Source organism: Sus scrofa, chromosome 8 (assembly GCF_000003025.6).
Source record: "Sus scrofa isolate TJ Tabasco breed Duroc chromosome 8, Sscrofa11.1, whole genome shotgun sequence".
In the NCBI taxonomy this organism is placed as follows: Eukaryota; Metazoa; Chordata; class Mammalia; order Artiodactyla; family Suidae; genus Sus; species Sus scrofa.
The window spans coordinates 94,057,414-94,072,545 of NC_010450.4; the positions used below are offsets into that span (position 1 = coordinate 94,057,414).

Consider the following 15,132-nt stretch of genomic DNA (forward strand, 5'->3'; position numbering starts at 1 on the left):
AGCTGTTTATACATGTTGGATATTAATGTGAATTGATTCTTAAATGGAATATAAATTAAGATTCCAGAACTGAAATAGAGTTCTCAGCTTCTACATTCAACTGAGCAGCAAAAGACTATACAATGCAAATCAATTGTGAATGAAAGTATACTTTAAAAGTATATTTTAAATATTATAAAATTGTATATTTTAAATATTATAAAATTGTTGCATAACCTCAATCTCATATTTTTTAAAGTTTAACTACTCTCCAAGAACATTTGTTATTTAAATTTAAGATATTTACATGCTTACATTGTTCTAGCATTCATTTTGTTGTGCAGATTAGGAAATAGAGATTAATTTATATGACATAACTGCTGATGTCAAGATGCACACAATTGAAAGGAGAATAAATTTCATACATAACACAGTATAACTATATAACTGCTTAATGTCTATTTTATAAGTGGAAGATAGCATGTGATTGAAAAGCTATAATGATAACTAGTTATAATTACAGTTGCATAAATCTATAGATGGAAAATACACAGAGTAATTTGATAGAATATTAGCACACAATGGATATTTGGTGACAAAATTTCTCAAACTTGTGATAAGATGGCAATGAGAAACATTCATTGATTCCTGAAAGAAGTGTTGAAACAAAGTTATATTTTTAAGATTGAGTGAGAACATGTTACACAAATAGATTTAGTACTATCATTGCAGTGACAAAAATTACGTGGCCTTAGACCGTGGGAACCAGTAGAAAGTAAAGTAGTTAGTATATCTTTCAAACTTTAGGCAAATGAATACGCTGGAAGGGTACACAAAGCCTTATCTTAAACAAAACAAAACAAAACAAAACTTTTTTATAGTTTCTTTTTTCAGATCCTATAAGAACTGGCAAGAGTGACATTCAAACCTGATACTGAAACATGGAATCTTGGGAACATTACCTGGGTGAATTAAGAGTCAAATACAGAAAGAAAGCTTATGCCAAAATACTACTAGCTGAAAAACACGTAGCATTTATTGTTAGTGAAAGTACAAATTCATCTTTGGAGGCTGATAGAAAATTTCACTATGTCAGGTCTAATTTCTCTTTTCTCTAACATTCAAGCTTTTAAAATAATATTTTTAATGCTCTCAACCACTCAATCAGGAAAAGCAATTGTGAATGTGATAATGGATATAATAGTTGATATATGTATGTAATCATTGTATTTTTGTGTATTGTGGGCTCTCTGAACATTACAAACTACTGTCTTAAAATTACATGCTTTAATAAATGTTGCAAAACATTCTGAGAATCTGACTCACAACCTGAAGTGATTAGTTAATTTATCTACAGTTATGGTCAGGATGACTTCATTGTCAAAAATTAATGTACATCTCCCCCCCCCTGCCGCCAAGTAATACATAAATGTGTCATACTAAAATTGGAACACTCAAACTTCCTATTTCATATCTGCAAACTTCTTAATTCATTCCTATTATATTCAGAAACTTGTAACTCTTCATTAATCTGAGAATTTAAGGTAAACTATCAACAATAAATCATTTCGAGTTCTATGAGATGCAAGACCTAGATGGCAAAATCTAGTTTTATAAAATTATTTCTTGTTAAGGAATGAATTCCTATGCAACTGTGCATCAGGCATTTTGCATCTTACTGCTCAGTAAAGAGCTAGGCTTCATTTTTCCCTTTAACAGGTAGTGAGCCATGCTGCCCTTCCCCAGAGGTTGCCATTCTATTCCATACCTAAAATGCATTTCTCTGAAATGGGCCAAAACACTTTTATTATTCAACATGTCAGACACTTTACTTAATGACATGTTATTTGCTTTGGTAAATAAAACACATTGTTTTCCCTAATATTTAAACTGCAATGCTAATTTAATTTATAACCTTGTTAAGTAGTTCACAAGGCAATGCTACTAATTAATATTTTTACCCCCTGGTAGTTTTAAAACATTTATGGTTCTTGTGCTCTAGCCCACCTTAAAAAAAAAAAAAAGTAGTATTTTATACATGAAAATTAGACATAGTTGAAAGAAAACTTCATATTAGGCTGCATACCTTTTACTTTTTTAGGGCTACCCATGGCATATGGAAGTTCCCAGGCTACGAGTCAAATCAGAGCTATAGCTGTCGGCCTACACCACAGCTCACAGCAACACCGGATTCCTGACTGACTGAGCAAGGCCAGGGATCAAGCCCTCATCTTCATGGATACTAGTCAGATTTGTTTCCACTGTGCCGCAGCAGGAACTCCCAGGCTGCATACTTTTATCTGAGTCACTTAGCAGCTTTTCATTTAAGCTTGACCTACCCTGTTGTTGCAATATTTAAATGACGCATTTATGGCAACAGTGTCCTCCAGAAGGTCAATATAGATAGCTAACTTCTCATTTCTTTCTAGTCCGTGCATACTAAGGAACACAAATATTATGATAGATCAATAACTTTTGTGATTTCCTTGAGTCATCCTAAGTAGAATGAATATCGGGGAAGACAGAGGAAGTCAGACTGCCTAAGTAATGCTCTAAAAGGGAAACAATGTGATTTCATTTAGATAGAGAATAATGGAATACTATTGCATCATTCTTCTCACCAAGAGTTAGAATGTTCTACTGCAAAAATATATTTGGACAAAGCTGAAGAAATACATGTATACAGTTCTTATTTTGTATATATGTGTGTGTGTGTGTGTATTTGACTTTCTGTATTTGTGTATCATCCATTTATATATGTGTATATAAATATAAATACATATATATATATGTATGTATGAATATGCCTTAAGTCCTCCAAGGTCCCGTGAAACTCTTGATTAAATGCCATAAACAGTTTGTATTCTAGGTAATGGGGTAACCAGGATTAGTATCCCATTGAAATGTTTTATGTCAGTGTTAGAATATAAGAAAAAATAATAAATTTTGCCAGCGCTCATTCTTTAAATATGGCAATATGGATAAATAGAGAATAAGTAAGGAAAATATTTTTAATAAAAAGTTTGAGATACAGAACTTATGTACATACACTGCTATTTATATATGCATCCATATAAGAATGATAGATTAGATAATAGGTAGGTAAGTAGGTAGGTAGGTAGATAGATAGATAGTAGATGGACAGACAGACAGTATTTTTCTTTAATATGAAAGAAAAAGGAAAGGGAAGCATAGAATTAGGCCCTCTGCCTTGGCTTTTCCCACAAGGATCTCATAAACTTTGAGCTTAGCCTCCAGAAAGGAAAGGTCTTTCCCTCAGCTACTTTAAGAAAAGTATGATCAGTCAGGTTTGGATCATGGGTCCTACCTCCATCCAATTACTATGATTACGAGGCAGTCAACAGCACAGCTTCATTTTGGAATAAAATATTGGTCAGAAAGAAGCAATTTGACAAAAAACCAAAATGGCGTGTGTGGCACCATTGCTTTCTATTTTCCATAAGAACAATATAGGACTGGGTAAAAAAATATATAATAATAATAATTCCTATTACATCCATGTTAACCTAACAAGAAGCCTACACTTAAGAAAACCAAAACTCTCAATATTTAACTATCAAAGCTTAACCACTTAATATCCTCATTTGATTCTTAATTTGATTTTCTAACTTTGTCTATATTTATGTTTTTTTTCTAGTCTTTCTTTGCTTTCTTCCTAATACACAATACATTTCTAATATGGAATTAGTGATAAATACCATGACAAGTATAGACATTGTGGTACTGAGTAATGGCCCTCTAAAGATATCCACATCCTAATCCCTGATACCTATGCATATGTTAATTACCATAAATGACAAAAGGAACCTTGCAACTAGAGTTAAAGGTCTTGAGCTGAGGAGATTATCCAGATGGGCCCGATGTAATATAAGGGTATTTATCAAAGGGAGACAGAAGGGCCAGTCAACAGTAAGAGATGTCACCGCAGAAGAACAAAGGTGGACTGGATGTTGAGTCAAGGAATCCAGGCAGCCTCTGGAAGCTGGAAAAGGCAAGACAACATATCTTCTGAAGGCTTCAGAAGGAACCCAGCCCTGCTAGCTCCTTGATTTATGTTTTTGACCTTCAGTGAGAGAAAAAAAAAAAAAATGTGTATAGCTTTAAGCTTCAGAACTGGTGTTTACTTGTTATAGCAGGGATAGAAAATTAATGCAAATGTTTTCAAAGGAGGTTTAGGGCAACAGCAATCCCTTCTTGGCTCAATGGGTGGAGAATACACTGGGAAGAAAATTACAACTGAATAGTACTTTTAATGGTTTACAGGATTTTATTTGGCATATATTGATGGGGTTATGTTCCTATCCCGAGTCCTCAATAATCAAAGACTGGTGTATGTGATACTAGCTTTAATGATGAGTGATATGAAATGGTTATCAGTAGGAGTTCAGTATGTTACTTGAGTGAATCAGAGCATTAATAAATGAACATATAAGAATATTATGAAATAATAGAAGTATCATGAAAATGGCAAACAATATCACATAGCAGAATATTAGGCTACGATCAGAGAGCATTGTAAAGAACATACACACACAAAGCCCACCACCAACAAAAAACAAAACAAAACAAAAAAACTTTGAAGAAAATAAGAGTAGGAGACTAGATATCAAGACCCATTTACTTATCAGAATAATATACCATGGTCTTAGATTTTGGATTTGTAACCTGGGAAGATGAAACTAGTTGTTCTGTATGGCATTATTTCATATAAAGTAGAAAAATAATACAGGCCCTTTGGGCATGAAACTAATTAAAAGGTTTCACTTATCTAATATTAGTGAAAGAATATGATAAAGATTATTTTTTTAGTTTTTAATGAGTATAGGATTTATCTTGATAGCTTGTTAGTATGCAGATTTTGAGTTAGTAAGTGTAGAATGTGGCTTTGAGAGTCTGCATTGCAAAATCCTCGATTATGCTGAGAAATACAGTATTTTATGTTTGAAATACAGTATTTTATGTTAAAAATACAGATTACCAGGGTTAGTTTCTTTCATGTCTCTTTCATTATCTATTGTGAAAGCACTGAGCCTGCATTTTTTGTGTTTCAGGAAATTCTTACACTCCCAAGAAGTTTGGGAATCATAGCACTAAAGCATTTAGTCCATATTTTTGACCTACTAATTACTAATCAGGCAAAATTGCTTTAAAAGCATTTAAACATTTATTATCAACATGGACACTAGGCAGTAACTGATCAAATTGTGTATGCTCTGAGAAAATTTACTGAGCCTGCAATTTTTTGTTTTGTTTTCTTTCAGGTCTAAGGAGAAAACTTAATTAAAGCTAACAAAAAATGTGAGAGGAAAACTGTCAGAAAAAGCAAAAGAATAGCAGAAGTGAAGTAAATATAAGTTGCCACTGCTTTTCAAATGATTTTTTATTGAGATGTTAAACTTCTGAGTAAACATTTAGATTTGCATTTGTATGTGCACATGTGCATAAATACACAGACACACACAGACACACACAAAACCCTCACTCCCAATGACTACCCTCAAACAATTTAAATTAGGGACAAAAGCAAAAATATGCAAATAACTGTGCTTCATTTTTCTTGTATTTAGTGCTTACAAAATACATACTGTTATTGACTAATGAAATATAAGAACAAATAACTCAACAAAAAATAATTAGAATTCCATAGTGTTCTTTGATTTATTCTGTTAACAACAATATCTGTTTTTCTGTTCTTGATTATGGAAATAATTTACAGTAGCCTGTGATTAACACAAAACTTTGGGAAAATGGATATTGTTTTATATCTCCAGGCTCAGAGCAGTGGAGGGAATGTTGAGTGAGTGACTCATCCTTGGTTTAAAATGACGTTTTCCTCTTCCTGGGAATGATATGTGTTTATGTGTTATCATAAGCCTAAAAAGATAAGTACCTAAAAGCCCTGTTTTATTCTTGCCCATTATTTTAAAAGTCTCTCTTCTATTCTATTCCAGGTTAAAAATGGAAACCTAAAGTGTAGTTTTGTTTGACCTAGGGTTTTTAATCCAGGAGTGGTATTTTATAGATTCATCTATAGTTTAAAAATGTTTTAGGACCATGTCAGTGTCTCTTGAGTGCTTTACTTATATAAAAAACATAGCATAAGTGTCATCCATAAAAATAGGCAATTTCCTTTACTTACAGTTTGGTCTACTTCCAGATGCTTTAATGTCTTGTATTATCAGTTCTCCTGTCCAAGTCATATCAGAATTGCAAATGGGCACATGCAGATAAATCATTTGAAGTAACTATATCTAAGAGGTCTTCTTTCTAGCACTAGAATACTAATGATGCCAAATATTACACTATTCTTTCAGGCAAGAAAACCATGTTTTTAAATTTAATTATTCTTCATATCATCCCTAGCAACTTGGTAAGGAAAAAGTGCTATCAGAGGTGCATTTAAACTGGAGAATCCTTGCCAATAAGCTTAAGCTTACCAGCAACCTTAGCAGGAACAGATATAATAGCATCCTAAACACCACTATAATGCCATGAAGCAAATCATCCTGCTTTACAAAAAAGAAACCACAGAAATAGTTTTATTTAGAGATATTGAAATGCATTGGGATAATAGTTTTCTTTTTGAATAATGAAAACCACAAGTTTTCTTTTTGAATAATGAAAACCACAAGATATTTTTATGACATGATTCTATAAGTCAGATCCCCATGAACATAACAATCTTTCCATGACAGTAAATATCTTGGGGTTTTAGCAACTTGAGGGTTAAGAAGACAGAAGATCTAAGAGTAATAAGGCAAAGCTACAGCCAAGATTGAAAAAGTAGTTAATATGAATTGTCATTCATATTAACCAGCATACAGGAATGTGTAGTCATTTTTGTGATTTAGACAATGTTTATAATTTTGTCTGTTTCAGCACTGATAGTGAAACAATCTGATATTTTACTTGTTCCTTGTGGCCATAGAGTGGTCTTGTCTGATACTTGTGTTCTATGAAAATATTTATGTTAAATAGCACACAACAGCTTAACTGTGTCCACCAGGCCAACTTCTAACAACATTGAGGAGGCCTAACCAATAGTGACAGGAGAATTTCTGGCTGTCAGGGGCTACTCTTTTCTTTCTGACTTTTTTCAGTAATGGACTACATGTGCTTTCCTGGAATATATCCTATTTGTTCATGATGTATTATTCTTTTGTGTACATCATTGCATTTTATGCATCTCATTTGCTAAATTTTTTTTAAATTGCCATTTATTTTTGTGAAAATGTTTGGATGGTAGTTGGTTCTTGTCTAGTGTCAAAAGCAAGTTCTTTTTGGCTTTACAGAATAAGTTACAAACCATCCCCTATATTTTATCCCATTAAAGAGTTTGTAGGGAGTTCCTTTTGTGGCATAGCAGCACAAACCTGACTATTGAGGGTTCAATCCCTGCCTCACTCACTCAGTGGTTGGGGTTCTGGCATTGTTGTGACCTGTGGCATAAGTCACAGACATGGCTTGGACCCTGCGTTGCCTCAGCTGTGGCATAGGCCAGCAGCTGTAGCTCTCATTTGAGACTTGGAACTTCCATATGCCACAGCTGCGGCAGCCCTAAAAAGCAAAAAAAAAGAGTTTGTTTAAGTTTACCTTTGCTTACATGTCCTAAAAATATGAAAGCATTCAACAGTGAATCTACTGAGTTTTTTGGTTTATTTTGTGAGAATATTCTACATTATTCATTTATTTCTACTTTATATAAGTTTGTCTCTTTACATGTTTTTATCATTGTTTGCATTTAATAATTTTCCCCAGGAATTTGCCCATATTATTATTAGTAGTAGTAGTAGTGTCAAAGTATTGTTATAATGGTGTTTATAATATCTGTGTATCTTTAATATTGCAGTAAAAGATCCCTTTATTGTGCATTTATTTTTAAATTATTTTCTTGTCTTTATTATTTTTAAAATTCTCATTACTTTTTTTTCTGCTTTATCAGATGGACTAATAGTTAATTTATTTTTAGCTTTTCTTTGTTTTCTAATATATACATTTAATGCCACAATTTTCTTTTTAACTTCTATCTTAGCTAGAATATATTAAAATTTTAAATCTATATCCACCAAATAATTTTAATTTCCCAGCATATTCAGCTCTATAGCACTGTGAACTACGTATAATAACCACTTAGTTCTTTGTGTCTTTTTGTTTATTTTGTCCAGTATTAGAAATATCAGCTTTCTTTTAGGTACTTTTTAATGATATTTTTGTAGACTTTTATCTAAATTGGTGTGTTTAAGATTCATCTGTTGTAAGTAGCATTTAGTTAGTACTTTTAGTTTTTCATGCATTCCTTTTTTGTTTGATAGTCTTTGTCACTTAATGACAGCTTTTAATTTATTAATATTTAATTTTTATTAATACAGGATTTAGTGTTTATATTTTTAAGTTCTTCATTTTAATGAAATTTTATGTTTTCCACAATAATAAATTTTCTTCTAATTTAAGAAATCCTTTTACTAAAATTTTACTGCAGTTTTTGAATAAGTATTTTGCTTATTTGATTTTTTAATTTTCTCTTTAATTTTGATGGCTTATTGTGGATAGGCATATTGCTGGTTATTAACCTCTATATGATTGGTTATTTCCATTCAGCACTTTCAAACATTCCACATATTTAATATTTTTTGTTTCAATTTAAAAAATTAGACCTCAGTAGGTTTATAAATCCTTGTAAGTTTGCATATAATCATTTCTGCCTGGCTCCCATCCTTTGCCCTTCCATTTGGTTTTAGGATTTTCTTTGCCTTTTTTTTTTTTTTTTTTTAACAAATCAAAGGCATATTAAGATACACTTCATTTTTTTTCTTTATGATTTTTCCTTAGCTTTCACAGAATTTACTGGGTCTCTAAATGGACATCTAATAATTTGGAAAATTTCTTAGCTATCATCTGTTTGTTACATTTGCAACATTTTCTCCTTTCTTCTTTCTGGGCCACCAATTATGCATATGTTATGTCGTTTCCAGTCAGAGACTATCATTCTTCTAATTCTCTTTTTTTATTTTCTTCTCACTGTGTGTTTCAGTTTGGTAATTCTCTGTCATTATATCTGAATTACCTGTGGGTCTGTTATGTTTTTCTTGATTATTGGATACACTGTTACTTGGTATTCACATAAATATTATATCCATTGCCAATCACTAGATATTAAAATACAGTACCACAGAGGGCTCATCATGCCCTATTCCTGGATGCAAGGTGGTCAACATAATCTTATCAATTGAACAGTCTGTGTTGGATGAAAAAGCTGGATAAAAGCCCCCATTTAGCTCATTGTGCTTCCTACTCACTCTGGATCCCGGCGTTTTCCACAAAAAGCCCATATATTCACTAGGACCCTTTTATCTGATGAATTACATTTTATATTTATTTCCTGTAACTGCAGGCTTTTTCTCTGTTTTTTAGAAGCTTTTTCTATAGATTTTTCCTCCCACTTCATGGAGCTTCAGTATATGTCAAACATTCTGAGGGGAAAATGATCATGTACTTGAGCCACTCAAATCTCCATCATAAGCTCTCTATATACATTTGTCCTTCTCAACAGCTCTCTGCCTGTTTGGAAGTGTGTTTTGGAAGGAAGCATCAGTCACAACGCTGTGTTCAGAAACGGCAAATGTACCTGGGAGTAAAAGTAGTTCCAGAAAGTCAGCTTTTCCCTCAGAGTTTCTTCCTTCTCCAGAATCTTTGCCATACCAGATCTTGTTAGGAAGTTCTCTGCTGTATGTGAATAGATGATTTCTCCATGTTATCTGGATTTTCTAGTTTTTACAGGTGGGAACATTCATCTATGGCCAGAAATTCTATCCCATGGGGAAGCAAAATGTGTACGATATATTTTTTTTTTGTTATGTACAGAATCTGTGACAGACTTTAATCAGTGGAGGGTAGATACTATCACACTATTTGCTACTAATTTGAGGGATTCTCACCTTCACTCTCCAGCTTTTGATCGAAGGCAAGAGCTCAGACTAGTATAACCGAGGGATTTTGTTTGTTGCTTTTCATTTTGGTTTGTCTTTGTTTTGGCTATAATTTTCTCAGACACAGAAATATATTTCTAAATATGATCATAGAGTGATTTTTCACTGAATATTGTGAATGTAATTTGAAAGGAAAGATTTCTATTTATGACAATTTTGTAATGTAACTAAATACGTGGCTGGTATGGAGAAAATGTGATAATAATGACAATAATAGTGATGATTACATTAATGATATTTTATTGATATCCATAATGTTCCAGGCACTGTGCAGATTCCTCTTTTTAGATTAACTTATTTTTCATATTATTACTTAACATACATATCATTATTACTTAGCATACTTATCATTATTACTTAAGTTTCAAATGAGACTGATACTTAGGATAATTAATTTACATCCCATAAGGTATAGAATCATTAAATACTGTATTGTACTTTTGACAAACTCTACAAAAATAAATTTGGGTTTAGTTTATAACCCAGGAAAGGGAAATTGTTTTATGTTATGCATGTTCTTTGTTTCTAGAAACTTTTAATATGATACCTGAGTTGAACAACTTTATTGTATCAACAAGCTCCATTTGAGTGTTCTTGAGCAGAAGCTAAATTCAGAGGAAAATGGTAAATAAATGAAGTGATGCTCTCCCATTCTAGATAGGAAAGTGCACATTCCAAAGAAAGAGATTCATAGAGGAAGGTATCGAATTCATATAATTAAATGTGTACAAATATTTTGAATAACACTCAAAATTTAACTATCATTCTCACTAGGTGATTATCAAAAAAGCAAAAATGTTAAATCTAGGTGTTTGAAGAACTCCAGAGCACTCTAAATTTGTACTAAACAGTGCAATCTAAACCATTTCCACTTTTGATTCTTGTCATTCAGTACTTTGTGCTTTATTGCAGAGGTACCATAAATCATATTGTACATGGTAATTTTAATGTAACAGAAATTTCAAAAAATTCACACAGTGTGAGGAACATTTTGTGTGCATTATTTGTCAGGCCAAGAGTTTACCTGAAACTCTTAATTATTTGGAATTTGTTGCTCTATTTTTTCAGAAATTGTTTGATAACTTTCTATATATAAAATGAAAGAATTGACAACTGTTGCTATCTTTTTTTAGAAAAAAATCAGATATATTCTTACTGTTTTAAAGAAGTTACTTTCCATGTAAGGATCACTTTATTACCCTTGAAAGTTAGATTATATTACATAGCAATTTGAAAAAAAAGGAATCTGAGTATTGTCCCAGAATGTTTTATAAGACAAAATAATAATAATAATAAAGAATTTGAAACATAATACACAATTATCTAAACATAGAGAATTTCCTTATTTTGATAAAATCAGAAGTGTCATTATTTCTTTTTATTTCTCACAAAAGATGTGAATGAATACAAAGATTTTGCACATATCATCTTTAAGAGGTCAGTTCTACTTTTCAGTCCCGGGGACCCAGATCCTATTGAGGATGAAATGTGAGCACAGAAAGCTCATTTTTGTCTTATCTTGGACAGCAGCTTTGCAGTTTTTCTGGTACTTTGAATATTATAAAGGATTATACTGGAGATGGGATTTTCTCAGGTGTTATTTGTGCTGTTGTCATCAGAGACATTAATGTCCAAACCAGAGAAAGTGTAGAAGTATTGGTTTCACTTATCTGTTAGCATCTCAATTTAAAACTTACCGTAATGATTTGCAGGAGTTTTCATTTATGATAGAAAGTATTTTTCCATTCCCTCTGTAGTGTTAGTTAAACTCAGTTTAATGGATTATGAAATAAAATAAATCATTTCTGGGAAAAAATATTTTCCTTTTTCTTCAAAACAGAGGCTCTATTGGTAATCCTTGCTAGCAGTCAGCAGCAATAACAGTCTTAGAAGGAATGATTTATCCCAAAGAGTGCAACTTAACTCAATATTAACCAAAAAAGGTAAAAAGCCCCCAGAAAAGGCTGGTATACTGTGTTATTGATGGTAGGAAAGGGCATAATTGGCTCCCTTGAAAGCCTTATCTGACCACATAAATTAGCTTACATAAAAACTGTCCAATTAGGTCAAGATCCTGGAAAGAAAATATTTTCTCAAAGGTGTTTTTGTAGTTATAGTCAATAAAATAATACTCTTTACTATTATTAACATTGTAACTCATAAACTCTGTGACAAGAGAGTGTTTCCCCATAAATGTAAGGTAAGCCATATTTAAATATTTTCTACATTTTTTCTCTTAAAAATCAGTTGATTTGTTTTATTGTGATAATTTATTTTTCTGATAAGCAGCTATGCAGTTTTATTTCATATTTTATTTTACTGTGAATATGAGTAAAATCTGAGTTTTAAAACACTCAAGATATGCACAGTGTAGCACAAAAATCATTTACTAAAGGTGATTTTTATTAAAGATAGTATTTCAGAGGTTTATATGAAAATAAGCAAGTGTTTCTTATGTAATAAATATCATAGGATATAGAATTATGTTTTAAATAGTCAGATAAAATAATTTTTGTGCTTTTAATTTGTTTTATATTGGTGAATTTTGAATTGTGTGAAGCTCCCACTTACATATCAGCCTAGCAGCAGCCTCTAAATCACTTTTTGTGTGTTAGCAGTGCACAAAAAATACATCACTTCTGGCAGTAGTACCCTGACTCTGAGGATATTAAATCTGGTATATTATAGATGCACTTAAATTTTTGGAAAAGTTCTTCAATGGGAAAGCACATGAAGAAGATGCCACTCCATTTACAGAGAGAAAAAAAAAGTGCTCATTGCTTTAAAATTTATATGTATGTGTAAGTGCATATATATATCATAAATATGCCAGCTTTAGTCTATTGGTGTATATTTCCTTCAGTAATGAGATTCCAAGAGAACTTAAAATAGCAATGTAAATGTTCTTTAAAGATAATATATAGTGCTGCAAAAAATTGTATGTCATGACTATTTCTTATATTAAAATGACAGTGTAAGTTAAAATGCCTCTTTATCTAATACTTACTGTGTATTTTTAGCCACTGCATATTATCAGGAGTAACATAGAGGTGAATATATGGAAATATTATAATCAAAATTTATTCCTTGCAAATACTATACTTATAAAGTAGGCTAAGTAGGTGAATACAATGCTTTTTATATAGGTATTACTTTTATAAAACTGTTTTGTATAATATTTATCTGCCCACAAAGGGCTTTCTTTAAATGTTCAGAAAATAGTATGCTTTTTATGTGTTCACTTTGATAATTTTCCTCCGTATAAAAGGATAATATTCAATGATTTCATCTAAATGTATAATGATCATTGTTATATTTTTATTTACTTATTTATTTATTTAATTTTGAGGGCCACAGGTGTGGTGCATGGAAGTTCCCAGGCTAGGGGGTGAATCGGAGCTGCAGCTGCCGGCTTATGCCACAGCCATTGCAACATGGGAACTGAGTGGTGTCTGTGACCTACACCACATCCCACAGCAACAACAGAATCTTAACTCTCTGAACAAGGCCAGGGATCAAACCCATATCCTCATGGATATTAGTTGGGTTCATTTCTGCTGAGCCTCAAGGAAACTCCTGAATATATTTTAATTAAAATTTATTTTGAAATGCAGAAGTGTGTCATCTGTCTTTGGAAATATCCACATAAGGAGATAGCGTGTTTTTATTAAAATATAACTTGCTACTCTTCTGTACTTAAAATATTTAAGTTGAGATATCACTACATGGACAATATAATTTCTTAAGAGTTTTAGATTAAAATTACTGTTCTGGGGAAAATCGATTTTGCACTACTCAAATAAAGTAAATATTTGCCATATATCTTCAACATTTGAAAACATGAGAAAGAAATTATGGAGTCGAGGGCCGTGACCTTTGATCTTTACTGATCCTCTCATAGGACAGAAAGTGTAAAGAGCGTTTCTCTGCATCACATCAGTGTATGGAGAACAGAGCATTTCTGAGATCCTGTGTTGTGTATTTAAAATAGATTTTTGCTCTCTGTGAGAAATCATTATTGACAAAATTTGTTTTAAAGAGTTTTTTCCTAGCACAATTACTTGTGCTATCTTGTTTCAGAGATTTTATTCCTAGTTTTTATAGTTACAAATATCCTTCATAATTTTAGTATATGCAAATAGTTTATGACAAGATGTAAACTATGGAAAAGGAAAAAAAAAGATTTGTCATGACATATTTGAAGCGTCAATACATATTATAGGTGATGTTATCACGTATATTCATTTTAATATATTTTGAAAATTCCAGATGAGGGCTAAGTTGCAGATAAAAACAATGAAAAAACAACTTCTCAGCTTTTTCAACCCTTTTAAACTGTCTACCCTATTTAGTATTACTTAGATCAATCACTATGTTTACATTCAGGCTTTAAAACAGAAATTCTAAAATTAAAAACCTAAGATGTCTTACGATTTTTCCCCTACTTGCAAGGCCCAGGCCCAGAGATAAAATTTTATAAACTTATTTTCAAGAAAATAATGATGTCGAGGGAATGTACATTTTTATATCTGCTTTTGGACATCTGGTCCATGGTCAAGACCCTATAAATCTTCCCTGGGTGTAAAGCCTAATAGTAAGGCCCAGTTTTAGCAGCACTGAAGGAGTTAATCTGACAATGTCATCATAATATCCTCAGCTTCCTAGCATAATATAGGGGTTTTACACATGTGTGTTACTTTAAGCTTCAAATCTAAATCACTGAATACTGGCCAGACAGTTATTAATGCTATCAACAAGGAAATAATTCTAAATCAAGTGAACAGTATGGAAATACTATGTTCACTTATGTCATTTGACCTCTTTAATATGTCTAAAAAATTATAGCACTTTTAACTAGTGCTATAATTTCCTGACATGAGACCACTAATATTGCAAATTGGTCATTGCTTTATTTGGAGTGAGATGATTAAATTTTCTTTTGGTAGGAGCTCAGAAAAAAAGCATTAACAAAGAGTTGGACCTTTAGATTATAATGCCAGTAGAACATAAATAATAATAGCAACATTGAGAGCTCACTATGCTAGAAATATCACATTATAAGTCATTGAATAACCCCCCAAATTCCACAATTAAGTACCATAGTATCTTGATATAATGAAATTAAGGCTCATAAATTTTATAAGTT

The 15,132-nt window shown here is 31.9% G+C and overlaps 1 protein-coding gene across 1 annotated transcript in view; it reads right to left on the reverse strand.

The window, feature by feature from the left end:
* The window catches only part of LOC396566 (claudin 1-like), a 133,659-nt gene that overhangs the window by 117,476 nt on the left and 1,051 nt on the right, over positions 1-15,132 (reverse strand). Inside the window, 2 exon segments of the mRNA XM_005666863.2 lie at positions 2,319-2,418; positions 3,808-3,982. Of these exon segments, the coding sequence (XP_005666920.2) occupies positions 2,319-2,418; positions 3,808-3,982 (275 nt within the window).